Raw genomic sequence first — 27,057 nt, forward strand, 5'->3', positions numbered from 1 at the left:
GGCAGAGTTAGAGTCAACCGAAAAAGGAATAAATAGTAGTAGTATACCGCAACTTTAAACAGTAGCGTTCAAAATGGAAAAAGGTGGTGCAAAATATTTCTTTGCAAGGCGTCGACCGCTGCGATATTTTACATTTTTAACTGCATTGACGAATAATAGTATATTACTGTTGAGAATTCCTCGTAATTTTACAGTGATTTGTTACAGTGTAGACTACAGATGGAATCTACCTGTTTCGCTTACCCTGTCCATTCTTTGATGGGGGACAAAACCCCCACGACTTTTTGACTGTTCCTCGTGCCGCTACTCGGCCACCTTTCAGGGTCACGCGCAGTTTTGCGGCAAGCACCTGGGTGTGAGCGGCAAGTTTGCGGGCTAACTTAACGACAGTTATGTGAGACGGACACACCTGAGGAAGAGGAGTGGTGTTACCTTCCTCCGCTGATGTGACAGTGGGCAAGTTCTCAATATAAAAAATAAAAGATTTCACATTTGCTAGCAGTTATTGCCTTATTAATTGCAAACACCAATATTACCACCACCATAGTTCAGTCCCGGGCGGCATTCTTGTCAGTGGTGCCATGGCCTTGCTAGTGAATGCTTGTTTAGTGAAAATGGTTTTGTGCCGTTCACAACTCACAAAATTGAAGTTTAACATACCATAATTGAAATGTGCTATCGGTTTTCTTTTGACTCTGAAATAGTTATTTCACCCTGCTGTATGCCTATGCATTTGACTGTGGTTTGTGAGGTCAAATGGACCTCGGAAAAAAAGCACAAGGTGTTGTTGTTATTATATTTGGTAATTTTTTCAGAAGAATATGTTGAGCGCCCTTAAATACCCTAACTCTCCCTCGCATAAAGATACGATATAAGATTTTTTTTGGAATGTTTTGCAGTTTGGCTGGAAAGAAATGCTAAAAAAAAAGTATTTAATGCTTTAAATATTTTGAGGAGTTGCCAGGCTTCAAGATATAAAACTGAGTCAAGACGAAATGTAACGAGGGCTCTAAAGTGCGGAACACCTGGACTATCGTTCAGAAGACTCACTTCACTCCCTCCCATCACATTTTGGGACAAAACATTCCTTGGCAGGAGAAATTGTCTACATAATCCACGACTCGAGCAGTAAAGCAATACAGAGGCGCTCGGGTTGACTTCAAGGACGTCGCACTGAGACAACGATGGAGTTAAACTGTAAAACATAAGCCGCACGCATAAGCATCCAGACTCAGCTGTCGTCACTTGTCCTATTTCCAGTATTTGGAGAGGCCAATGCTGTGGATACCTACATAACATGTTCATTTAAGTCCCCCACAGAAAATCTCTCAATATCAATCCTAATTTTTGGCTCATTTGTGTTAGACTGGTGCCGGTTAACAGGCACTAAGTGACACAGAGGGATGGTGTATTATTGCTTTTTTTGAGGGCGCACAGCGCAGCTGAGGCATAGTTTGCCAGCCTCTAATCCACAGCTGTATTGTGGAATATAGAGGTGAGCAGGGGGGTAACACACAGATGGAGCAACACCTTCACACACATAGATGTTTATAGATGTGCTGTGCTCTCGTTGGCTCTATTCATCTGTGACACCAAGTTCTGACAGGAAGTTGGCTGATATATAAAGCCATAATGTTCTAAACTCCGTCGCTGCAGTTGCTGATGTCGAGATGAGAAATCCTGAGCCATGTATAGCTCAGCCTACAAACACTGTGCCATTTTTCCCTATTTAGTGTAACTGCTGTAAACCCATGCCTTGATTTGTGTGCATTTCCATCGTCTCCAAGCTTTTTCTATTTGCTCTCTCTAACATCCGTTGTCTTTTTTTATAGTTAGCCCTTGGCTTCTTGCTTTCTGTTTTGATATCCCTGTTGGATACTGTCACGTATCTGGAAATAATCTTCTAGGGTTGTTGCCTCCACCACAACTCCAGCTGCAGCCACATAAGGGAACGCCTTAACAAAATAGAAATCATTGTAAAAACACTGACCTCCAGTGCTTAGAGTACTTTTTTTCAGGGAAAACGACACAAAAAACAAATGTCTGCTGTTATCTCCTTAATATTAAGAAAACACAAAATCATATGAAATGATGCTATAAAGAACAATATTTTTGCCATGTAAATTACTATGACCAATATCCCAAATATTAATTGAACTGTAATGTTATGCTTCATAAACTCAAGCTAAATAAAACTAATGCAATACCTCTATTTGTTACTGCTGCATGTGTATTACAGTCAGCACCTTGTTAAATGTCTCTCTTCTCTTCCAGTATAGAACCTTGTGGATTGAATTGGACTCGGGGAGATATGCAGACAGATCTGGGCCAGTCGGACGGAGGGTCGATGGAGTGGAGAAAAAGGGGAGGGTGGGTTGGAAAACAATGCTGCCCCGTTGCTGCAGAGGCCGGTCAGCCTCAGAGGCATTTGCCGATAGAGACCGACACGCTCAGTAAACGGACTCACGCTTGGCCACCCGTGGATGGCAATGGCGCCGGGCACACCCTTGTACGGACCAGCACACGTTCCAGCTTGCGCTTACAGATGTTGCACGAATGAGCACTCAAAACCGACTTGGTACCTACGTTTCTTTCTGTTGCCCTCTCTGTGCCTCTGTGTCTCATTGCCTCTGGTTCCTTCCACCTTGGCCGGTGCCCTTGGCTCTGTTCTCACTCCTGGCGCTCCGTGACGTGTCTTGGCTCGCCGAGTGATGTTTTTATTGCAATCAGCCAGCGTCTGTTTCACCACACCCTCTTAACCACATCTCACCTCCGTGTGCCAATTTAAATCCTGCGCTTGCTTGTATTTGCCAGGAGGAGAAGTGGACGCTTTTTGGAAACTTGTACTTTCGACTGTTGCTCGGTGGTAAAGCAGGGTCGGCGGGTTCTCTCTGGCTCTGCTAGTCCATGTCGACGTGTCCCTGTGCGAGACACTTGCTCCTGTTGTCACGGTGTTTTTATTTCCTGTCTTATTTTGTAGTTTTCTGCTTCTTGTCTCCCTGGGTAACTTCACTTCCTGTCTTGTCCTGTCATCGTCTGTGATTGTCTGATTGTCTGATCGTCGACTGCGGAGGTGTTCCGTGTCCCCAAGCCGCCACTGCCGCCGCCGACTGCGGAGGCGTTTCGTGTCCCCGAGCCGCCCCCGCCGCCGACTACTCCGGAGGCGTTCCGTGTCCCCGAGCCGCCCCCGCCGCCGACTACTCCGGAGGCGTTCCATGTCCCCGAGCCTCCCTAGTGTATTTAAGCAGTGTGCGTCTCCTGTCACTTGTCGCGTCATTGTTAATCGTCCTGCCTGCCTCTCGTTCCTGCCTGCCTTTTTGCCCCCCATTCCTGTGTGTGTTTTTGCCAGTTGGCCTTTGCTTTGCTTTGCCCTTTTGACTATTAAAGTCGTTTTGCTTTAAAACTGTGCATTTGAGTCCTGCCTTCCCACGCATCCCTGACACCCGTGGCTGTGTCTACGGTGTGTGAATGTTGGCCAAAGGCCTGATGGGTAGGTGTGAGTGTGAATGAAGACAAGTACTGTGAAAGTGCCTTGAGGGGTCAGTGCTACACATTAGGGCTGGGCCGTATGGCCTAAAACTCATATCATGGTATTATGCAAGTTTCGGGCGCTATCGCGCTTATTATTTTTTTTTTTTAATGCTCCTTGAGTAAACTCATTCATTCATTGACGCCGATCGCTGGCTACGGCTGTCGCAATAATATTGACCTGAGGAATGAAGCCCCAGTGAAAGCCGACTTTCCGGTGAACACATTTTCACAAACCCTACCGCATCGCACCAGCCGCGAGGCTTCGCCCGCTTTGTGTCCCTTGCATTTATTGTTTATTTGTTTACAAAGACGCAGACGTGGAAGCATGCGCCAGCCTTCAGCTTTTATGGCTGCTATGTTGCCACCAGAGGCAATACCAGCGGCTCGACAAACTTTGCAATTAATCGTTTTCCAATTTACGGCGTTTTTTTGAAAACCAGAAAATCTAAAAAAAGACACCGCTTTGAAGGCAAATGAATGTAAAAATCCAAGAGCGCAAATCAGGTCCATGCTCGCTCAAATCAAACATTCGTGAGCAAGTCTGTCTCGAGTTAGCTCACGATGCTGTTTTCTGCTCGCTCGCTCACTTTTCTTTTTGAGAGTAAGGGGGCGGCGGACCCAGTCTATGGTATCTCTAGATCTAATTGGTTACAAATCTCATTTTTGGATTGTATGGATTTCATCTCTTTTGAGAGCCAGTCTGTCTCAGCGCTGGTCTATTGTGTGATTTAAGAGGTAGTGTTTGAGAGGCTATACGGTTTGGTTTTTAAGATAGACAGAAGGTTGGGGGGGGGTGACCTTGGGTGGGGAGTTAGGAAAGATAGCAATGGTGCATTAGGACAGGACAAGAAGCGAGAGAGTTAATTGTGTTATTTAACAGCTCAGGAAACTGCAATACGGTAGTGATAGGTGATTGAGGTTGTGTGTGTGTGTGTGTGTGTGTGTGTGCCTAAGGGAAATCCTGCAGGGGTTTCTCCACTCCTTCTCTGCTAGGCCAGCAGAAATGGAGGGAGTGAGAGCCCAGTGGCAGGTCTGCCTACAATCACAGAATCCCAGAATCATTTAACGCTGGCCTTCTCAGGGGGATGGTGACTGCTGCGGAGGATCAGCCCGAGTTTCTGTTACTGTGTTGTCATGGCAGTTTAATTCCAACCTTAAACAGCGGAAACCCCTTGTATTGATCTTGTCCGTCTGGGTCAAATGAGTCTTAATTTCGTCGACGAAAACTATGACGAAATTTTTTCGTTAAAACCTTTTTTCCATGACTAAGACGAGACTAAAACGTGACGAAAAATTATCTTAAAAAATAAAAACTATGACTAAATCTAGTCTAACTTTCGTTAACGAGACGAGACGAAAATGTTGGTGGTTGACGAAGTCACAATACTTTTTCCCCCTAAATTCGCATGCAGCTGACAGGCAACAGACCGGCAAAGTACGGCGGATATTAACGTGTCATGATGACGTCATCCACGAACCCAGAACGCTCGGTCGCAGCGGTGGTTCTTGTGCACTGACTACGGACCGCGACGACTATTTTACGCTTCGCCGAGTTTGCATGTGCGCTTCCTTAGTTTAGCTCAGCTGTCTCGGTTTAGCTGACTGTTTTGACTGTTGTGCTTCACAGAAACATGAAGACCCGTTTAACAGCTCATGGCTGTTAACACGTCTAACATAATAAAGTCATCGCAGGTTCTGAAGCCTCACGCATTTCAACTATAGTTCACTCGCCACATCGTGAGAAGACGGTGTTAAACCGTCTCTGCCACCGTACGCTCATTACTAAGCAACATATAGGCGCGCACACGCGTGACAGGTGGATCTTTTTGACAGAACTGCGCAGTGAAGGTGATGTGGCGGCACAGAGCAGTTGCACTGAAAAAAGCGTAACAAAGCTGTTGTTCATTTAATGTGTTTTTTTTTCATTCCAATGAATAAAAAAAATTACTTTGCTCTATTAAACTAAACTTTTTTATTTATGGATTAGGGTTTAATCGAATTTTTTACTTTACTACAATGTAAACTGATAGCAAGGCACCAAACTGATTTTTTTTATTTTAATCAAAGCATTTTTATTAGATTGAGTGATTCGCGCATGCGCATTTTTTAAAAAGTTCTGGCGGAAACTTATTTCCACCTCAATCTTCCATTGCAGAGGACGTTGTGAAAAATATCAGACCCCACGGCATTTTGGTAACGTTAAGGTAAGTCATTACGATTTTTAAAGATGACTGGGCGAAAATGTTAGCCCGCAGACAAAGTGTCTGTCTTAAGTGTCTTAAGTGTTTGCTTTTGTGGGCAATTAATCGTTCGGCTAGGGTTGGCGCTGGGGGGAGGGGGTTCGCCGTTCGGGAGGGAGGCGGGTGAGGTGGGAGCAGATGGCGGCAGTGTTCCAGTCGACGTTTACATTCTGAAAAGCGTATATACGGCGTTAGCGCGTAGCTAACTACCTAGCTTAAACTATATACGGCGTTAGCACGTGGCTAACTAGCTAGCTAACACTATACACGGCGTTAGCATCGTAGCTAACTATCTAGCTAACACTATACATGGCGTTAGCACGTGGCTAACTAGCTAGCTAACACTATACACGGCGTTAGCACGCAGCTAACGGGCTAACGTTAGTTAAAACTGCCGGTGTAAAAATAAAAAAAATGTTCTTGTGACTTTTGGATAGTGGAATAAATATTACTGGTACTGTGGTGTTTACTCTGCTATTGTACTGTGTGTTATTGCTTACTGTGCTGTATTTTCTCGTTTTGGTAAAGCTAAACTGACCTGTGTAATAATGAAGCAACTTAAATAATGTTTTGTCAGGTATTTTATTTCATAGGCATAGTAAATCCGATTTAAAAAGAACAGAAGGCATAATAATGTTTTGTCATTTTTAAACTGTATTAAGATGTAGTTCATGTAACATTGAGAATATCCATCATTAAAACGTTTTTTTCTCTTAATTTAAGGAGAGCTGCCACAAGATCCACTGTGTTCCTGCTGTGCAACCACCAGTTTGGAAGTCCCTCATCTTATTGTAGTAAGTTTTGTGTACAATATCATGAGTGTATTTGTGATAATTAGATCACTCTCCTAAAACCGTCCTTTCCTCTGTCTTTTTATTTTTCCTCAGTTATCCATGTATGTGGAAATGTAAACTACAGAAAAACAACAACCGTCAAACAATAAAAGAAAAGATGGCAAAGACGTTTGGATACCGTAGACAAGAAAGTGCATAAGCAGCCGAGCATTGAAGACATGTTGACAAGATGGCCAGCACTTTTTCAGATGGAAGAGGTATGTTTTCAGATGCAAGGCACTGTAAGCCTATTTTTGAGAGGAGAGGGACTTAATATATTTGTTAATGCCAATGGTGTTCATGAGCATTCATGAAAGATGATTTTTTTTTTAACCTTAAAAACTTAGGTCTTTTCAGAGGAGAATTTATTTAATACACTTTTTAAAAGTTCTTTCTGCGTGCTCTGTTATTGTTTCTCCAGATTAATGCTGAGTTCATGCGGGTGACAACAGTACCCTTGGAGACAAAGTTCTTAGCGCAGTTGGACAAGCACACGTCAAAACTGCTGGAGGTCATCAGGAGCAAGGGAGGGCGTGTGAAAGAGCTGACCAAGGCAACTTTTCAGGTTTTAGATGAGGTATCTATTTATGAATTGGTTCTTAATGCGATCCATAGTTGAATAGTTGGTGTCTATGTGCTTTTATTAATACCTATATTTCCTCAGACCGTGGACATCACAATTAGAAGAGAGTGCATCTTCAAATCTTTGATGATCTACCTGGGTGAACCTGTTCATCATCTCATTAAAGACTGCCAGGTAAGGGCATCTCCCTCACTAACACAAACAATATCTATATACCAACTTTGCTTCAACAATGATGTTCAGCATTGGCATGCATTGTCTTCAGGAAATGTTCTTTCCAATTGTCCTCATTTCTTGTTTTTTTGTGTGTGCAGGAAAATGAAGCAGCCATGGTAATCGTCAGTGGAAACGAGGACATTAAAATCGTCATTGACAGAGGTCCTCAGAGAGGTGCCCACAATAGCAACGGCTGTTGCTATGTTCTTCGGGCTCACCTATGTTCTCAACATAAAATATCCCAAAAATCTGCACTATACCCTTGAGTTTGTGCAAAAGGTCCTGATGAAGCTTGGTGGAAAAAAGATGTCCCCAAAAATTCATAGGCTGAGTACCCAGCTTGGCAGCCAAGAGTAGGCACAGCAGAGTTCCAATGTTAGGCCTGATTTAATGGCATTTCTACAACCAAGACGTTGTACCGTTTTATCTGGGGTTGGTGTTTGAAACACTTGCACAACTACATTTCTGCTACAGTATGGACAAAAGAATCTGCCTAAGGTTTCACAGGCGCAAGTGGGTATTGTGCTGGAGAGCACTGATTTGTTTATTGCAGCATTTTCTGACCAAGAGGATCAGGAGCTACCTCACTCGTTTGCAAGTTATGGAACTGAGGACGTTCACACACATCACTTTTGATTTTAAGGAATAATTCCTCTCTGACTGTATTACATTGCATTTTCAAATGGTCACTGTTCAGTGAGAAAAATGTTCCCAAATGCTGTTGGTTTACTTGAAAATGCATGTCTTCATTACTGTTTGTGTTTGAGATGTGATGGTTGAGAAGCACTGGTTTATGTTAATACAATGAGATGTTGCTGTTGTATTTGAGGGGAAAAGACATCATTGAGAAGGACTGTTTTTAAGGTGGGACTATGTTGAAAAAAATGTTCATTCAACAATAAATGTGTTGAAAAGGAATGGCTTCTGAGTTTAAATCAAAATGTATTAAAATATCTTTTTTTAATTCAGGTCTATAAATATTAAAGTATCACTTTAAATTTTTATTTGAGACAACTTAAAAAAATTGTTTTCTCCGATATTCAAAAGTTGTTTAAATTAATTTAAAATATTCAGGTTTAACAAAGTAGATTATTTACATTAAGCAATAAAACCAATGTATTTATTTTAATTTAGGAAAATCTGAAATAATTGCTTTGGTTCAACCTTCAGAAATGGGTTTACACGAAGTTAAATATTTCAGGTCAAATCAAATGAATTATTTATATTGTATAACACTAGAATATTAGTTGTGATCGATTACCTCAATTTTTCTAATTTGAGCCAATGTTAGATTTATTTCAGTGTGGAGGAAAACCCGCAGGACACAAGAGAGAAGAACTGGTCATGAAACCAACAAAGAGACAAAGAGAAAGAAAAGACTGTTGAATGAAAAGTGGAGGTCCAGTTTAGAATGGCTGGTTTATGATGCAGCCAAGAAAACAATGTATTGCAACGATTGTAGGATGTTAAGGGATCTCTCTTGTTGGGACAGAGGAAACAATAAAAGGAGCATGAAGTTTCCGGTGGCCGTGTCAAAAGCATTGCAAGTAAACAGACAAAGACAACAAAGTGTTGCGTTTAGATCCCTGGTCCTCATGAAGTTGTTACAACTTTGCCAATTTGTTAAATTGCCTTGCAAATAAATGCTTTGCTATTTGTTAAAATCCAAATCCTTTCATGTAATGATTTTTCACATGTCATTTATATCAGCTCACACAAACACTTCAACCATTTGTTCTTGGCCCGGCTCCTCCGTCACATTTTACAACCCATTGTGGCCCCCGAGTCAAAAAGTTTGCCGACCTGCTATAGAGCTGTCCTAGGAGGGACATCTAATGGACAACCAAGTACTGCAAGCTAGACTATTATGCAGTTGTAGACACAAAACAGGGGGTCCCTGGGCCTGGGTAGGATAGAAAAGGAGTTTAATATGGCTATTAAATGTGACTAAAACTAGACTAAAACTAATTACATTTTAGTCTAGTTTTCGTCGAAGAAAGAAGTATTAAAATGACTAAATGTGACTAAAACTAATATGCATTTTTCGTCTAAAGACTAAGACTAAATCAAAAGTTGCTGCCAAAATTAACACTGGGTCAAATTGATCAAAGGATTCTAAAAGCTAGTGCATGTGTCTTTACGCACAGTCGTGTCGACGCACTCTAAAAGGCTCTACGGTTCTAAAAGGCTTGCGTGTGTTGCAGAGCAATAGGTGGAGTAAAGTTTTTTTGTCAAATACGACCTAGAAAGTGACGTCTTTGTGTGTGGAAGTCGTTGGTTTGTTTATTTATTTATATCATAGACTTTATTGCCCCGTGCATCGGCAGTGTTGCTTTTCATCGCGGACACATTTGTCCCGTATTTTCCTCCAACACTTTGTGCACCTCACGACCGGCAAACCGGCGCTTTGATTCCCTTGAATAATCCGTGGCCATCCGCGTGTCCTTATAGTCCGCCAATTACGGCTTCTATAAGTGGTCATATTTACGGATTTCTTCCGACAAAAGCTCTTCAATCTGATTCATTCTCTCGTAAAAAATCTTCGTTTTAATAACTGAGTATTGTGGGTATTGTGCTATGAAATCGGAAATGTGAGACTCCGGAAAGGATGTAGTTAGCAGACCAATCGCAGCCTTGAGGGCTGCAGGAAGCTTGCCACAAATTAGATTTGAATGGTTTTGAAATGTCAGAAGGCATGATAATATAAATAAGTGTAATTATTGACAAAGTAACTTTAAATAAAAGTTCACTAATTATTATAATTATTCCACAGGGATATTCCACATTACGTGTCACTATTCTATAGTTATTGTCAGGAACGGGTAGGTGGAGGCAGAACTCAAACGCAGACTTGGAAACAAAAACAGACTTTAATAGTCAAACTTAAAAAAAAAAAAGCAAAACCACAGACGGGAACCAGGAACAGGCAAGACAGGAATGACATTCGAGGAATGACATCCAGGAATCCAGGGTTGAACAACATTCAATAATGACGCGACAAAAGACACACAAGGCTTAAATACACAGGAAGGTGCAGGTGATTGGACACAGGTGGAAACAATCAGACAATCCATAGGACGAGGAAGGAAGTGAAGTGACCCAGAGACACAAGAAAACTACAAAATAAAACAGGAAACAAACCCAAACCGTGACAGTTATGACATTACCATAATTTATTTTTGAATGAAAGGCAAAAGAGTGAAATAAAAAAAATGAATGCGAAAGTGTGTTCAGGCTCCAAATAAAGTGGTTCAGATAATTTAGCCGAACTGTCTGCACTGAATGCTGATGTCTGGCTGCTTTGACTGTGTTTTGTGTGACTGACAGATGTTCTCCAGATGTACGGATGATGCGACTGCAGTGACGAGAGGTGACTCAGACAGTGTCACGGCACCTATAAGTCCTTGTCAAAGCAGAAAGAATAGCACTTACAAACCCCCTAGTTTGTCTCTTCAAGCAAACATCAGATCAGAAGAGGTGGGGTGGGACGGAAGAGGGGGGGGTCAGGGGGCTACCCGGGGTCTGACCTGGCCCCCCTGGACTGTCCCGGTACAAAAGAAGGGATGAAGAGACTTTGGAAAGGGGGGGGCAGGAGAGTTTGATACAGCTGACATTGAATGGGGCGGGGGGGATAAGAGTGACAGAGGGGGAGGAGAGTGGGAGGGAGGAAGAAGAGCAAAGGGGAGGGTTTAGAGAGAGAAAGAGAGAGGGAAGGCAGGGACAGGCAAGAGAGCGAGTCACACACACACACACAATAAAATATACAGCCATACATACATGCTGCCTCTGTAACACACCTTCACACACACGCTCCTCACACGTGTGCGCTGAGGCAGAGAGGTGCCTTGTTTGGGAGGTACACCTCCCTCCCCCCGACCCGTCTTCCCCCCATCCCACCATCACGTCTCCCTTGCAGACACAAGGACACGCACTGTGCAGCTGGACTCAACAGAAACCAGACTGGACCACTGTCACCCACCGGTGGAGACTTTCAGCGGGAAAAGAACGCCTGCACCACCGCCCCCTCCTCCCTCTCTCTCTGTGCGTCTCCTTCCATTCATTCATCCCTCGTTCTCCCATCAGCGAGGCAGCACGCGTGGCTGAAGGACACATCGCGCTGCGCTCAGCTGTGGGAGAGTTGGAGAGCCCGATGCGATAGAGGGGATAGAAGGACTCCCTCCCTTCCCGCTCCCCTCGTTGTTTCTGTGTCTCTGTCTGTCTCTCAGTCCCTGCGCTTTGTCGTTGATGAATGTCACCCCTATCTCTGGGAAAACGCTGGATTTATCAAGCCCCCTGCGTCCCCCCCGTCTTCTCTCAGGGAGTGGGTGAGCCACGGTGACTCGAGGAGAGCTTGGAAGACGGCAAGGGAACAAGTCGCACTCCGTCCAGCAGCGTCCATCCGTACCCCTTCATCATCGTCCCGGCTCAGAGCTGATACCTTTGGTTGGACGGTCTCCACTTCTTACACTTCTCTTTGCCCCGACACTGTTTCGTATGGAGACATTTTACACGTGAGGGACTGAATGAAAAGGAGCAGTGTCACTCCGGTTATTTTGGAGAGTTGACATTCAGCTGATTTTTTTTTTTTTTTAATTTGTCCCACTGGAAAGCTTCAGGCATCTGGGCTGAGGGATTCAGTTGGTTAGGCTGACTAAATTTTGTATTTTCATCTGCATTCATCATGCATCAATTCGTTCTTTGGATAAATATTTTTGGACACGGTTGACTTGAACTTAAGTCTCCAAAAAGCTGCAGGTGAAGGGTAAGAGGACACTCGGACTGGGACGGAGGCACCGGGGTGCATTGCTGGGCCACCGAGCACTGTCTTTTGGGTGGATAACAACCAGACTTTTTCTGAACGATCCAAAGACGTATGAAGGCTTCACCTGAACCTTGCTCGCTACCAGCACGCGTACAACCCAGAGGACATTTTAAAGGCAAAAGCTCTTCAATCCAAACCTCAACCAGCATCACCTTTCTGCTGTGGGTGGGTCTTTGAGGGATCCACCCTTCTTTCTTCCATATTTTTTTCTGCCCTTCCCGGCTCCTTTGGTCCATCCTCAGAAGCCTCCTCCTCCGGCCTGCAATCTCCATCCGCGGTGCCCCGTCGCCCTGGGTGAGCGGGCAGGGGGGTGGCCCACTGTACCCCCCGACACCTGGGCGCCACCGAGCCGCCAGAGGCTGGTGAGGCGCCGGCGAGGTCGGTGCTTGGAAGATGGCCGCTCTCGCCAGCTCCCTTATTCGCCAGCGCAGGGAGGTCAAGGACCCCCAGGCGAACCGGCAGGTCGCCAGCAAGCGAAAGCCCTGCCCGAAGAGCAACAAGTCCCTCTGCCAGAAGCAAATCCTCATATTAATATCCAAGGTTCGACTATGTGGCAGTCGAGGGAGAAAAATGGAAAAAAGACCAGGTGAGTTACCGCCAGCCTCCCTCTCAAACCTCTCCCGTTTTTCTCGTTTCTTCTCATTTCCTTCAGCTCGCTCACCATCTCTTCGTCTTTGCTCCACTTTCTGCCTGTAATGGGTAGCTGGATTTGGACGGTTGACATTCCAGACTACGGATTAATACTCAACTGTAAATACTCAATAGAGAACATTGCCAGCTTGTAATTTGTAGTGCAGGACTCTGGGAATCTGGCAAACATCCCTGGTAACTGTACACAACACGTCCTGTACGTACGGTAGAACAGGAAATGAGCAGAGTTAAATCCGACTTTGCACCACTGGCCGTGGGGCGGAACCTAGCCTATGATGGGACTCCGCTGTGATCAGTGCTGTAGTGGTAAAATTAGAGGTGGGTAAACTCTGAATTTTGTGATCATACAGACCTCGACGCGATGCGAAGCAACGCAACACAAAGCGTCGCGACTCTGTAAGGCTGTCCTGGCTATATTGCATTATGTTATCAGTAAAAGTCATATACAATCAATGACAATGAATACATGTGTTAGTAGTTTGTAGTTTATTAAATTTAAGAAAACAGTAAAGAAAAGTATGTCAACACAACACCACAATTGCAGATAAAGGACTATCTACATATGGAGTCACCTTTTTACAGTAGTGCCCAGAGGGCCTCCTTGTCCTCCACGTCAGGTCCTGCCTTGCACAGAGGAGCCATGAACCCCAGAACGTGCGTTCTGGGGTTCATGGATCCTCTGTGCTTCTCCTCTCTCTATTCGACCTGGTGTTTCTCCTCTCCCTGTGCTCTCTGCATCATTGCCTGTCCTATCACTGCCTGAAGAAATATGTTGAATTAAAGAGTTAACCAGTTAAGCAACCTGTCAATTACACTGACAACATGAGTTAAAGGGACACTCATGTACTTGGAACATGAGTGTGTATGTCATCATAAATAGCCTATACAGCATGTTTTTCTAATCTACGCGTCACCAGGCGTTTTTCTTGTCCTTTTACCGTGCACGACGAGCGAACACAGAGCGCGCGACTGCTACCCCCCGTCGGTAGTTCCGCCTGCAACGACTACTACTACCCCCCCCAACTCCCCCCCCGTCGGACATTTTCGTCCGGTCCGCGAAATATTGTCTGACATGAAACCGGTCCATGAGGTAAGAAAGGTTGGGGACCACTGGGCTGATCCACAATGTGTGTTTACACACCTCCTGGATTCTGATTGGTGTCGCTGCTGGAGCCGCAAGGCACTGATTGGATGGTCACAGACCGTAATACAGTGCAGATGAACATTCAGACTACGGCGTTTATATGTTCAACAATAGGAAACGTAGTCTTCGCTGTTTTAAAATTACACCAAGTTTATTTTGGATTATTCCAACGGAAGAATACAAGGCGCAGGGAACTTTGAGGTGCGTAAACGCCACTTAGAGGTGCGTAAACGCTATTTATAGGTGCGTAAACGCTATTTCCAAAATCCTAGAGGTGCGTAAACGGCGTTTACGTGCGTTTACCCTCCACTACAGCCCTGGCTGTCATGGGACTCCGTTTAGGCGCGTGTCAACGCATCCCATCACATGCTGGTAATCTGCAAGCACAAGCATGCCAGCGAGCTCATACGTGTACGGTGATTTACTACGATATAAAAATGATATAAAAATTCTGGCTGCCATTACTCTCTTTGTGCTCTCCTCAAGACAAGTGAAACACAGGGAGGCCTAATTTGTCTCCGGTGTTTGCATGTTAAATGTAATTGCAAAATTATTCATTGAAGCCAAATGAGACAATGACACTTTTTTGTGCGATGACTGTGTGTATGCTGCTTATGATGATAGTTAACGGAACAATACAATTCACACAGTCTCACGAGTGGTTTTCTCCACCAATAGAATGTATTATTGTATTATTGTATATTCAAAATATTAATGAAATATACTTTCATTAGTTGACAGTTGTCAAAAAGCTCAATAGAGTAAATGATTGAATAGTAACAAGTGAGGAGTTGTCTTTTAAGGAGAGGATTTCCTTTTAAAGGAAGTTATATATAGTTCGTATATATTATTTTATATATAGGACCTCTTTATGAAGTATTTTTGTCCCAATTTCTTTAAAATTAATTTTATTGAAAAAATATACAAGTATATTTTCCTGTCTACTATCTTGTCAATGTGAACATTGTATTATATTTTACACAGATCTTGGATCCCCCTTATACTTGTGTGTATCTTCATTTGTGTGTTTACTGAACGAGCTTCCTCTCTCACACCTCCCTTCCCGTCTAAGCGCCTTGTGTGTTTGTGTGTGTGTATGTGTGTGTCCTTGTCCGCCCGTGCAAATGTGTCTGAAATATGAAGATGCTGTGGATGGAGGGAAAGCTGGATCACGCGGGAGGACAGAACCACTGGTCTTGTGTTTTTTTGATTTCCCCCTCTTTGATTTTGTATTCGTTCTTCAGCACTCTGAGGATGAGGGGGTTGCTCTCTATGGTCCTCTATGGTCTACGCCCCTCCTCCATTGCGATTGGGCGGCTGGGGGAAAAGGTGACAGTGACGAGAGCGCTGCTTTAAACTAAAGTTGAAAAAAGGAGACCATATGCAAATTGCTCAATGCCACGTGTTAACCCGACGGTAACACACTGTAACTGCTGTGGTTCCCCTGCAGTTGGCTCGTCAGTAGCGCTATTACAGTTTTGTTAAGTTATTGAGTTCGCCATTAGCCCAGGCCTGGAGAGAGAGAGTGTGTGTGTGTGTGTGTGTGTCAGTCGGTATGCTCGTCATGTGTGAGTTTCTCCCTCCTTCTCTGAGCTTCGGTCCGAGGCCACAGTTCACCCCTGGCCAGGAATAAACGACAAGTTATGTATTCCTGAGCCTCCTCGTCTTCCTCAGCCTGGCAGCACTTCAGAGCATCTCGCTTCCAGCTTGCATTCACGTGGCCTCCAACTAGCTTCTATTGTTTCTACTGGCCTCGTTTGCCTGTTATTGGCTCATTCTGCATTCTGTTGCTTATAGTCTCTTGCATTGTCTCTTGTATTTTAGTAGGTTCCCATTGTTTTCTGATGGCTCCCTTTGTCACATTGGCTTCTTCACCTTCTTTATTGTTTTTCTTTTTACTTTTATTAAGCAGAGAATCACAATTATCATTTCTCATATAGACATAACATTCTACCTCAATTCTTTTAAAGATTTCCCACCATACTTCGCTACAAGCAACTTATTTATTTGTGAGAGTTTCCAGGCAGGCAGAGGAACTGAAAGTGGCAGCAGCACCAAATCAACATGATCCCTGTCAGGTTACAGTGTGTCACCATCAACAAGATGGTGAAGCGTTCTGGTTCAACTGTGCAGTCTCATGTGTACCAGTTGTAATATATATATATATATCTTCTGTGGCTTTCAGTCTTTTTCTATTGTTGTTGTTTACTACAGTATATACCAACGGTAAAAAGAGATTTCCCAAGGTCAGGTTAAGGTCAGCTTTTTTTTTTGATATATATATATATATATAACGGGGGAACTTACTTGTAGTTCAGAACAAGACTATGCAAGCGTAGCGGGAACCTTGTCTGCCAAAAACGTAAATATAAACTGTTGTTGTTTTTGAACGTTTTTCTCATTACCTAGCGGATTACTTGGTAACTGAAGACATGTTCATTTTAAGTTTATTTGTATACAGTAGGCTAACTTTTTACAGCAGTGACAGTAGGATGTATGTGTGTGTGTCCACACAAAAGGTCACCTTCAGTGTTCCCCGACCATTCAATAGGGGGGAATCCCCAAATGTGTGCGGACAGAGAGCATGCGTCAGAAAATTAAGGTGTTGCGTAAAAACGAGAATTGTAAGAAAACGTATGGAATGCAACACATGCAGTGTTGCTTTTGCAACCCGGTAAAACTAGCCCCCACCTCTCACAGTACAGTTATTCTCAAGCAGTTTGCGTTTGTTTTCAGGTTGTTTCCTACTGATATCTACCAACATACAAGACAATGAAGCTATGAAGAAATTAACATAACTTATATTGAATATTCATTTAATATTAATTTATTGCGTGAAGAAAAAACACTGATTCACATTTCAATTTGCTTGTAATTTAGAATTACTTATAAAAGATTTATTTCAAAGTATTTTATTGTAACTACAAGATGAAATACCAAAGTGTTGTTTCTGTTTGGTCTCTTTTCAAAGTCCGACCTACTGTGACATTTCCACTTTTAACCAATAGCACCCGTAATCTTTAGCGTTTCAGTGTAGCGGCGACGTTATCATGCACAAAACACAGTCTTCTTGTGCGTCACTGCATTCTGAGCGGAGAGTTCAGGTTCCCTTTGTGCTGCAGAAGGGCCGTTTGAGGCTATTGTAGGAGAGGAGGAGTCGTACTTAAGATGGAACAACGCGTGTGTCCTTACACATGTGCAACCTCGTGATGGATGGTGAGGAGTGTGTTTGTTTGTCCTGGCCTAACCTTACCCCCCCCAACACCTTCCCCCTCTTCTCTTATACTCTCAACCCTCACCTCTACACACAGACACACACACACTCTAACCCTCACCTAACCCATACTAATGAGCACTACAGCCCACTCAGCTTATAACAAGGTCAGCTTGCCCTGTACAAACACACACACACTCAAGAGGAATCTAGACTTAGTAGAAACAAGCATTGTGTAGTGATTTTGCCCCGGCTATGCCCGTGTGCGTATTAATGTGCGACGAGTGTGTGCGTTTGGGGCTGATAGGCTCTAATGAGCATGTTAAGCTGCCCATTTGATATCAAAGAGTAAAGCCCAAATAGCCTTTGCTGTCCTCTGACTGTGGAGGCGCTCCTCTCTTCTGTTAACAGGAGACAATAACACTAACAGCGTCGGGGCTAAGTGTTCATCCAACCACTCTAAATTGGTGTGTGTGTGTGGGAGAACGGGGATATTCACGCACGCTTGGGTGAGAGACAAACCACAAATGACATTGTTTGGCACCCACACCTAACGCAGACCCTGCGTTTGTGTGTGTGTGTGCGCGAGAGAGAGACTCATTGTTGTGCAGTGATTCATCCGGCCACATCAGCTCCTCTCATTAACACACACTGATTTATCAATAATGTGCGCCCGTGTTTTGAGAGCACACATTGAGCCGGGGCGATTTACTGCCTCGTAGACCGGACACACTGACAGGCCTCACCACAGAGGACAAGATTTCTCCCTCTGTCCACGTCCCTCTCCCTTTTTTTCAGCTTTCTGCCTCTCTCCAATTTCTCTCAATCCATCCTCCCAACCGGCTTTCTCACTCTCCCTTTATCCCACAGCCTCGAGTGCCCCCCCCCAACCCTCCGGCCTCCTCTCCACACCACCCACTTATCTTCTCAAGGGCATCTGGCTTGCTTAGACCGTCCATCCCTCAGTGTGTGCCTGTCCCTCTTCACCCGCCGTATTTCCCCACTGTGTCTAATCATGTTGTCTTTGGGCCAGTCAGTTAGTCACTGGATGCTACAATGGCGGCGAGGCTGTAGGTATTGTGCTGCCACGTTGCGTCATCCCGGTTCTATTGTGAATGGAACAGGCGTGAACCACGGGACCAAAATCATATGGGGTGGAGTTTGTTTCTTTCGGGGTTTATGCGGGATGGAGGTGTCAACGCTTTGGGTTTGGTTAGGGAGACACAATTCATTTCAATTAAATACTTTATCATGTTTTACTAATTGCTTTGTTATTGATACACACACACTGACAGAGGGTTGAACTCCAGATTTTACCCCAAAAGTGTGAATTGTGCTGATTTTTGTCCCAGGTTGATTGTCGTTTGATGGGAGCTGTGACTCCTGATTAATTGCCTTAACGATTAATGATCTGACGGTCGGATGGATTTCCATCGTGTCCAAAAATGTTGCCCCCCCATCGTGCAGTTTGAGCAGTTTGTCTCAGTCTGTTTTTCCACGTGGTTGATGTCTATCCATTAGAAACTCGTTCACTGATGTAGTATTTATAATGTAGTGTCAGGTTATAAAGTAAATTGTACTCCATAGTAGTACAAACCACCTTCTATTGGCTGTGGATGTGCAGAAAATTGGGCCGACTTTTATTGTCTTTCTAATCGCAATTCCATCATATGTCACTTTTATGACAACAGTGCTTTTCTTTCTAAACGTATGTGCCTGCAAAGCCTCTCCAGATGACATACTAGCTATCTGTACCTGTCTGCACCGCATGAGACTGCACGACTCTCCATAGTGCAGATTTCTCCCAAAATCTTTTTGGCCAAAACAACTTCTTCAAATGGTGCGATTTACATCTCTTAATCACTGACGGCATTTACACTAAATACAAATGAGTAGAAAAATACAATAGATCCATGAAATATATTAAAAATCATGTTGTGCATTATCAAATCATTTTCTTGGTGGAACTACTCGTCGTGCCTCATTGATGTGGCATTAATACCCCCAGAACACTGACACTCTATTCATTCACACACAAACATATTCAGGACTCAATCATCATTTGTGAGTGCTCCCCATCCATCACCAAACAGGACATACCTGCACACGCCGCCTCTTCTGTTTAGTAGCTTGCGGCTCAAAATGCACCTCTACCGACTACACCTGGACGGGGTAGCAGGTTCTTACAGTTTTTACCAACTGTTTACACACGTTTTCAAAACTAAGTCTCCTTTCTTCAAAACTCTACACTCTCAAAACTGCACACACAAAATGCAAAATGCCTCACATCTCCTTCAAAATGCAACACTGCATTCAAAATCCCAGAAACACATGTCAGAATGAAGCATTTGCCTCAAATGGCAAACACTTCTTTCATAATAATACATTTTTGGATATACCATGTAAACACTGCTGTTCTAAATCTAAAGGTCTTTGGTCTTTCATAGGCTTATATCTACATTTCAATACAATGTTCTACAGTGAAAGTGATGTGCTGAGAGGGGTAACAAGTACACCAACGCCAATGCAATGTATAAACAGAAAATATTTACTAGGCCAAACATTACTGTTGTATACATTAGCATACAACAAAACTATAAACGCTTTTATCCAAAGCGACTTACATTACAGTTTAAACCCATGGCTTTTTCACATTTTTGCCCGGGGAGCAATTAGAGGTTAGGTGTCTTGCTCAGGGACGCTTTGACATGGAACATGGGGCAGCCTGGACTCAAACCACCAACCTTGTGCTTCCCAGCACACCTTCTCTAACCCCTGCGCCACGACAACCCCCGACATGTAAACCAAAAGTATATTCTTTACAGTAGAATACAGTAAATTGTACGTGGGGTCCCGGTCGAGGAATTGGCAGGGTGGGAGGGGGGGTGCAGTCCCCAGTGCTAAGCTCCATCTCTTCTCCGAGCTGGGTCTGGCCACAATACTTCGTCCAAATCACAAGATAGAGACAGAGGCAACTTCTATATCCCCACATGCGTGTCTATTTCCCTCCATTGCCTGGAGAAGCGGCATGCGGGCTTAGGGTTGGCGATCATACACTTTCCAGCGCCAGGCTGAGAAGAATTCCTCTATGGGATTTAGAGAAGGTGAATATGGGGGTAGGTACAAAACTACAAATTGTGGATGGGTGGCAAACCAGTTTTGGACCAGACCAGCCCGGTGAAAACTAACATTGTCTCAAAATTCATTCTCTATGTGCCTTCACACAATCCTCGTTCTTGCAAAGTATGTGCAGGCCCACTTTTAAATTTGGAGGGTTTGATGGATATTTTGAGAACTTTATGTGACGCTAGTTGCTAACCAGAATAACTTCACGCCACATGAAAACGGGTCTTGACTCTTAAAAACTTCTTATGTTGGTATAAAAGTAGGTACCTACATATGGAAGACGAAACTAATGTTCACCAAGTAATTGGTTAGTGATCAGTTAAGCAATTAGTATTTGCACATATGAGGAGTGTGTCTGTGTGACCTGGTGAATAAGTGTAGCATTTTTATTGGTAGTGTTTGGAAAAGGAAAGCAAGTCACTTCCTGATAGATGTTTGTGTTTTAGGTAGAGAATTGTGTGTATAGTGTTTTGAAAAAAGTGTTTTATGCAATTGAAAACTGAGTTTCCCTGAGAAATAGCTTATGGTTTTGAAGATTTGGCATGTAGTTTTGCACTTTGAGTGAGAGGTTTCAAAAATCGTGTGACATGAAAATATTTTGTGTGTAAGCAGTTGTTAAAAACTGTAACACCCACTATGACACCTACTTCTAGCACTTTGGCCTTCTTGAAGAAATGGTACTTTCTTGATTCTTGTTGTTGTGGGTCTGTACCTTCCTGGTTAAATGCACTTATTCTACGTCGCTTTGGTTAAAAGCACCAACTAAATGAGAAGTGTAAATGCAGTAGCCGTTCCCGCCCTCTGTCTCTGCCAGTGTGGCAGATGTTGCGTATGAAATGCTGCCCGGAAACATTTGGCCCTGTGTTGTGATCAATGTGGGCTTTCAGTTTCTCCCCTCCAAACCAAATCATTTATGAAGCGGACCACCATTTCTTTTGATGCGTTTGAGTGTTTTTTAAAATGTTCATCAATCATCATCATTAGACAAAATGCAATATTTCTAGAGAGCGAGTGTGTGCTCATTGGTTGTGTAACTTGATGTATTGCGGTGCGTGTCTGGGCTGTGTGTGTGTGTGTGTGTGTGTGTGTGTGTGACCGGTCGGATTTAAATAAGGCTGCAAGGTGTCCTGGTAGGAAAGAGGTGAGCTTAGACTCAGTGTGGCACGTTGTTGACACGGTACAGACATTAAAACGTAAACAAAGCAGGGCAATGATGCCAAACGGTTCAATCTGGATACTGTGCTCTTCAAATGACCTCCACCTGAGATCCACATACACACGCACACACACAGTGATGCATGCAAATCTGCTCGCATTTATCTACAGCAGCACTCAACATCTTATTTTGCGTCAAATAATTTCCCCTCCGCTGGGATTCACCGTCTTGAGAGCCCAAGTAACAAATGACCGGCAAGCGTCGAGTCAGCATCTTGCACCCCCCCACACCACCACCGACCCCACCTTGCTTTCCTCAAAGTCAAACCACCTGCAGAAACCGCGGGCTGTTCCTTAAATAATCAATGCTCTTAGTTAAGTCGCAAAATAAACATGCTGAGAACAGTAAAGGTACCATTAGAAATTTGTACGCAATCAATTTGCCGCATGGTTTCTGTGCGCAGCCGACATGCGTCGCATGAAGAAGAAGAACAAGAAGGCGGTTTTGGATCCACACAAACAGACACACAACTGTGGGGGAAACGTTGTAAAATGCTCCAGGCTAGAAAGGCACAGGGCGATGGACACACACATACAAACCGGTCCCGGTCATGCGTGGAGAGTGTGATCTCTCTCTCAGCTCGAACTGTGTCCCTGAACAAAGTGACATTGTTTCAAAGAAGGCTCCATAAATCATATGTCATGATAATCCACATTTCTCTCTCGCTCGCTCTCTCTCTCTTGTTGTGTGTTGACCTCTCACTAGCACACACACACACACACACACACACACACACACACACACACACACACACACACACACATACACACCACCATAACCTCATGTCTTTACTGCTTGTGTCCATATCTGATTATGCGTTCATTTTGATCACAGAGGCTGTGGCACCCAAGGGTGCTGTAGGATTTACTGACCGCTGCTGAGGCTGAACCCTGGGTTGTTATTAAATGAATAGTACTTTGCTTCTAATTTAGAGGTGATAGAGAAGAATTATTTGCCTAATATTCAGAATGTCTGGTGGAATGCCAATTCTGACAGTGTGTTGAATAATAAAAGATTGTAAGCTACCAGGAGCAGTTAAAATAGATGCTTTGTTAACTTTAAACTAAACCTGCCATTTGTTGAGGCATCACTGAAACACACTTACGGTAATGCGTTTTATCTACATGCACATGGAGCACTTGAACATGCATGTTGTATTTACTGTACTTAAAGTCCTGTTCCCATGTCGGTACATGAATAACCCTGAATAATGCAACTTGCCGGCACATACAGGCAGTGGTAGTGTTTTGACACAGTGATTTGTATTTGTCATTGCTGGCTTGTGATGCATGTTCTATATGTATGTATGTATGTATGTATGTATGTGTGTATGTGTGTATGTATGTATGTGTGTATATATATATATATATATATATATAAAGGATAGATGTGATCTATGCCCCGTGAACGCCTCTCCAGGTACCGCGTTTGCTTTCAGGGGCGCATGAGTTGATGATGACTGTGGACCCTCAGCGGATGCATGTTTTCTCCGTGTCAGGGTTTGAAAAGGTTGTGTGTGTGTGTGTGTTGCGTTGCTGCTGACTGCGGCATGTCTACCTGTGTTTGTTCCCCCGTGGTACACGGGCACAGGTGCGGGACGCATCCTTCACTTTAATGTGCCGTCAGTCTGTGAAGCTGGAGACGAGCCGGAGCGCAACCTCCTCGCGTCCAGCGCCTGGGCAGCGTCGCACGGCTACGCACTCTTGTGCAGTTCATGTGCTCTTGGGTGGTTTTGCTGTTCTCTCACAAGACAGTTTGCGTGCAGATGAGAGGAGAACCTCCACCCGAGTCTGGGGCTTTACCTCTGCTATTAAATTATCCATCATGCAATTAGGGAGGGAGAGCGCGATAGCAACAGACAGAGATAGAAGGCTCTCGCAGACATTCATTAAGTCCAGCGCAGAGGCTGGGTTAAAATATCTCCCGCTCTTTAAAGCGAAACACAAATTCACCACAAACGTTTAACCACCTGGTGAAAAGGAAGTGGGCAGTCTGTGTTTTGGCCTCTGTGAATCTTTATTCTTCATGTATGGGAAGCGACAGCATTAATATACATGGAAATGGCATAAATATAAGGTTTGCAATACAGAACATGTATGTAAAAGACCACAAGGAACTTTCATTTTAGATTTAGAGCTTTTGTATTTGCCAATATTTAGTGAGTACTGGTAGTTACCCGGTATGCATCCCTCTCACTGCACTTGGCAGAACTGTTTATCCTCAATACGAAAGTCCTGTGCGTTGGCGGGGAGTCAGTTAAAATCATTTTCATCCTTTAATGTCACATTCCAAAGCTCACGGTTTCCTGCTGAATATTTGACTCGCAGCAGAGAGCAGAGGGGCGAGAGAGAGAGAGAGAGAGAGAGAGAATGTAGCGCTGCTTAAAACCCCTGTAGGTTTAGACGTCGTAAGCCCCTTAAGGCCATTGGGCCATGAAGGACAGCCATTCACAGATATTTATCATCATTATTTCTAAACCATCTCTGCTTTATTAGACGTTTGGAAGTGGTAAGTGACGGGATGGAGCGCCGGTCGGGTGCTGACATTCACAAAGGTCACAAGACGGATCCCAGTCCATGATGCTGTCTGCAGAACATCTATTGGTCTCCGCTTTTATTCACGCCCCGCGCATTAATGGCAACATTAACATATGAAGTCTTGTTCAGTGTGTTCCGTGTGATGCACATTAGGACGTGTCAGGATTCAAGGTGAAAGCCTTTTAATAAAACCAGACGTTATCACTAATTTAACTGGGTTTTCATCACAAATTCATGTCGCACACTAAAATCAAGGCTCCTCATTTCACCACGTCTGCAGAGGATTTCATTCTAACATTGCTTACATTTTTTAAGTGTCACACTCTGTGTAGTGCAGCATATCTGAGGGAAAACCAGCGGAAATAGAAGCAATATAATTGAAACAGATATTTATTCTCTTGAATTGTTCATCATAAAGGTCTGTGTTGAGCGTGGATCTGTGGTAGAACGTGGAAGGTGGCAGCTAACGCTGTAGCTGGAATTGGATGTGACAGAGAACAAGCTGGATTCAGAGAGCTGAATCACAATTAGACGTGTGCATCACCGCCAAGGGTTTGCTTTGTGCGACTCCTGTACCTTCACGGCTCGTGATCTTCCTGCGAGCTGCCGGCCCCAGGATTGAGTGAACTCTGCCAAAGTCTCCGCCGCTCGCTCCAGAGAGCGCAGACTTTGTGGCAGGACGCCATCTTAGCCCCCCCCCCCACCCTCCCTCCCAGCACTCACACAGGGATCCATTTGTTTCAATTGCTTTTCATTATTTTCACTTGCATTTAACATAATCAACAAGTTTTTATTGATCCAATCTATTATCTTTCTCCTAATCTATAAACTACCAATGACGTTTTCATGTGTGCTAAAATCTGCAGTGAAGTTTTTTCACCACATGCCGCATTAACCCTGAGCGGCGTCATAATGAAGCGGACATATCATGAAAAACACTCCTCATTCACCCACGAGCCCACAGACTGCGATAACACGGCCCACTCGAGATCAGAAAACATGTGATTCAACAAGCCACTCAGATTCGGTCCCCTGTGTCCATGCGAGCTCAGTAGAATGTGGCGTTCAGGGTCTGGGAAACACCATTGCAAAGGGGCACGATGTTTTGAAACCCACTGGGCTTTTTCAGTAATCTCTGCCAACATCTAGAAAATGGTTAGCCATAAAGTTCTACTTAAAAAATACCTATAAAAAGGTGTGTGAAGTGAAGCATCCGACCCCCCCGCCCACCCTCTCTGGGACTGAAAGTGAATGGGAGATTGTGTGATTAGAGCAGAGAAGGACAGACCTCTAGCTAGAGACAGCAGACATAGAGCAGAGATATTGAAATGGTGTGGTGTTACCAGTCAGGAGGTCTGTGGAAGTTACAAACTTTCAGACAGTTTGGATTCTTAACAAAACTGTCTTTGAATGTGTCTGTCCCCAATTTCCATGTAGCTCTTTTTTATATACCTACACTATGTCAAAAGAGATGGCGTCCATTTGCAGCGTGGGTCCTATCGCTGCTGAAAGACTGCTGTGATTATTCAGTGTGTATATTGCCTGCGTGGATAAACAGTGAAGAAAATATTAACCTTCATGGGATGTTCATGGGCAAGGAAAAAGAAAAAGGAAATGCTTTACTACCTCATACAATTGGATGGAGAAAAGAAAAGGCTATCAGGGCTGGTGGAGCTCTGCAGGAGCTGATGAGTCAGGTGGATAGAGAATAAAGGGAGGTAAAGAGGTATGGAGCGCACCGATATATCTTGGGAAGCCAGAGAGAGATGGACAGATAGGGAAGAGGAGGCAAGAACTAAAGGCAGCTCTAGATTGGCGATAGAAGGATAAAGAGGAGAAAGGGGGGGTCAGAGGCAGAGGAGAGAGAGATGGACTGATACAGGAAGAAGGAAAGGAGGAGAGTGTTGGAGGGAGGAAGATAATTGAAAAAAAAACTTTTCCCAGGACAAGGTACAGAGCGATGGAGGGAGGGAAGAGAGGGCCGGGAAAGACAGAGCTACCAGCCGCGCTCCATCATATCAAGGGAAGGAAAGAAGTCAACTCATGAGTCTCACGTGGGTCTTCATCAGATCATTTGGTCTGAAAAACTCTGTGTGCGCATGTGTGTGTTTTGAAATGCTGGGTGGGAGACACACACACTGTTATGTTATGTGAAGGGAGTGCGTTACAAGGGTTTTATGTAAATATGTGACTACTTTGTGTGAGCGTTACTGAAATTGGAGTCCGGGGGCAGTGCCGGTGCTTCAGAAGAAGATAAGCAGACATCATTAAGAGGCCATTAATAAATTTGTTAATGAGTAACCGAGAGTATAACCGTGCGCATGCATGTGTGCGTTTGTGTGTGTGTGAAGCAGAGGTGGGAGGACACACTCCCTGTGTCTGTGTCCCTCATAGTCGATATCAGGCGTATCTGCTGGCTGCGATAAGTTATCATTATGAGATATGTCCCGTCTGTGACACACACGCACTCTGCAATCTCCGCCTCATTTGCATGAAGAGGGCTTTTAGCGATGCCCTTGTACCCTCAATGACGGCATCTGCATTAGTCAATGCACGCGCCCACACTCACTCATGCATAGCTCAACATGTAGTTTTGTTTTGAGTCAAATGCGAGATCAATGAATAGCAATATAAAGGCCTGTTTATCTGTATTGAAATAGTTTGAACTCTAGCTTCAGTGATTTGTGATGTCATGTTTTTCTGAAGCTCTCTGACTCTGGTCAATGTCCTAGGAGCAAGATGTTGGTCAAGTGGACACTTGATGCTCAACATAGTCAGGGAATTCTCATGAACGTTTGCTTACTGGGTTTCTGTTTAAAATAACCCTCAAACCAAAGTTGGATCTGCATTATTTCACTTAGATTGCAACAATTTGACTTTAGAAACTTTAACGTTGTCCAAAATAATAATGGGTTTGAGGTCATAGGCATTGACGTGAACTTTT

At 43.9% G+C, this 27,057-nt stretch overlaps 2 protein-coding genes across 3 annotated transcripts in view; both read left to right on the forward strand.

The window, feature by feature from the left end:
• The first annotated feature begins 5,595 nt into the window (after positions 1–5,595).
• Positions 5,596–8,321, forward strand: LOC120833115 (uncharacterized). 2 transcript variants are annotated; one of them, XM_078107431.1, is made up of 6 exons: positions 5,596–5,735; positions 6,495–6,565; positions 6,659–6,822; positions 7,026–7,181; positions 7,269–7,361; positions 7,502–8,321. In XM_078107431.1, the coding sequence occupies exons 3-6, from the start codon at positions 6,784–6,786 to the stop codon at positions 7,667–7,669; spliced, it is 456 nt and encodes a 151-aa protein (XP_077963557.1). In that variant the 5' UTR covers positions 5,596–5,735; positions 6,495–6,565; positions 6,659–6,783; the 3' UTR covers positions 7,670–8,321. The 2 variants fall into 2 exon arrangements, with proteins under 2 accessions (XP_077963557.1, XP_077963558.1); XM_078107432.1 differs by lacking the exon at positions 5,596–5,735 and having other exon boundaries at positions 6,429–6,565.
• Positions 8,322–11,172: 2,851 nt separating this feature from the next.
• fgf11a (fibroblast growth factor 11a) overlaps positions 11,173–27,057 on the forward strand; it is a 54,948-nt gene continuing 39,063 nt past the window's right edge. Inside the window, exon 1 of the mRNA XM_040182761.2 lies at positions 11,173–12,811. Coding sequence (XP_040038695.1) covers positions 12,619–12,811 — 193 coding nt within the window. The 5' untranslated portion in view covers positions 11,173–12,618. The remainder of the gene's footprint in view (positions 12,812–27,057) is intronic.

This window comes from Gasterosteus aculeatus, chromosome 7 (genome assembly GCF_964276395.1).
Source record: "Gasterosteus aculeatus chromosome 7, fGasAcu3.hap1.1, whole genome shotgun sequence".
In the NCBI taxonomy this organism is placed as follows: domain Eukaryota; kingdom Metazoa; phylum Chordata; class Actinopteri; order Perciformes; family Gasterosteidae; genus Gasterosteus; species Gasterosteus aculeatus.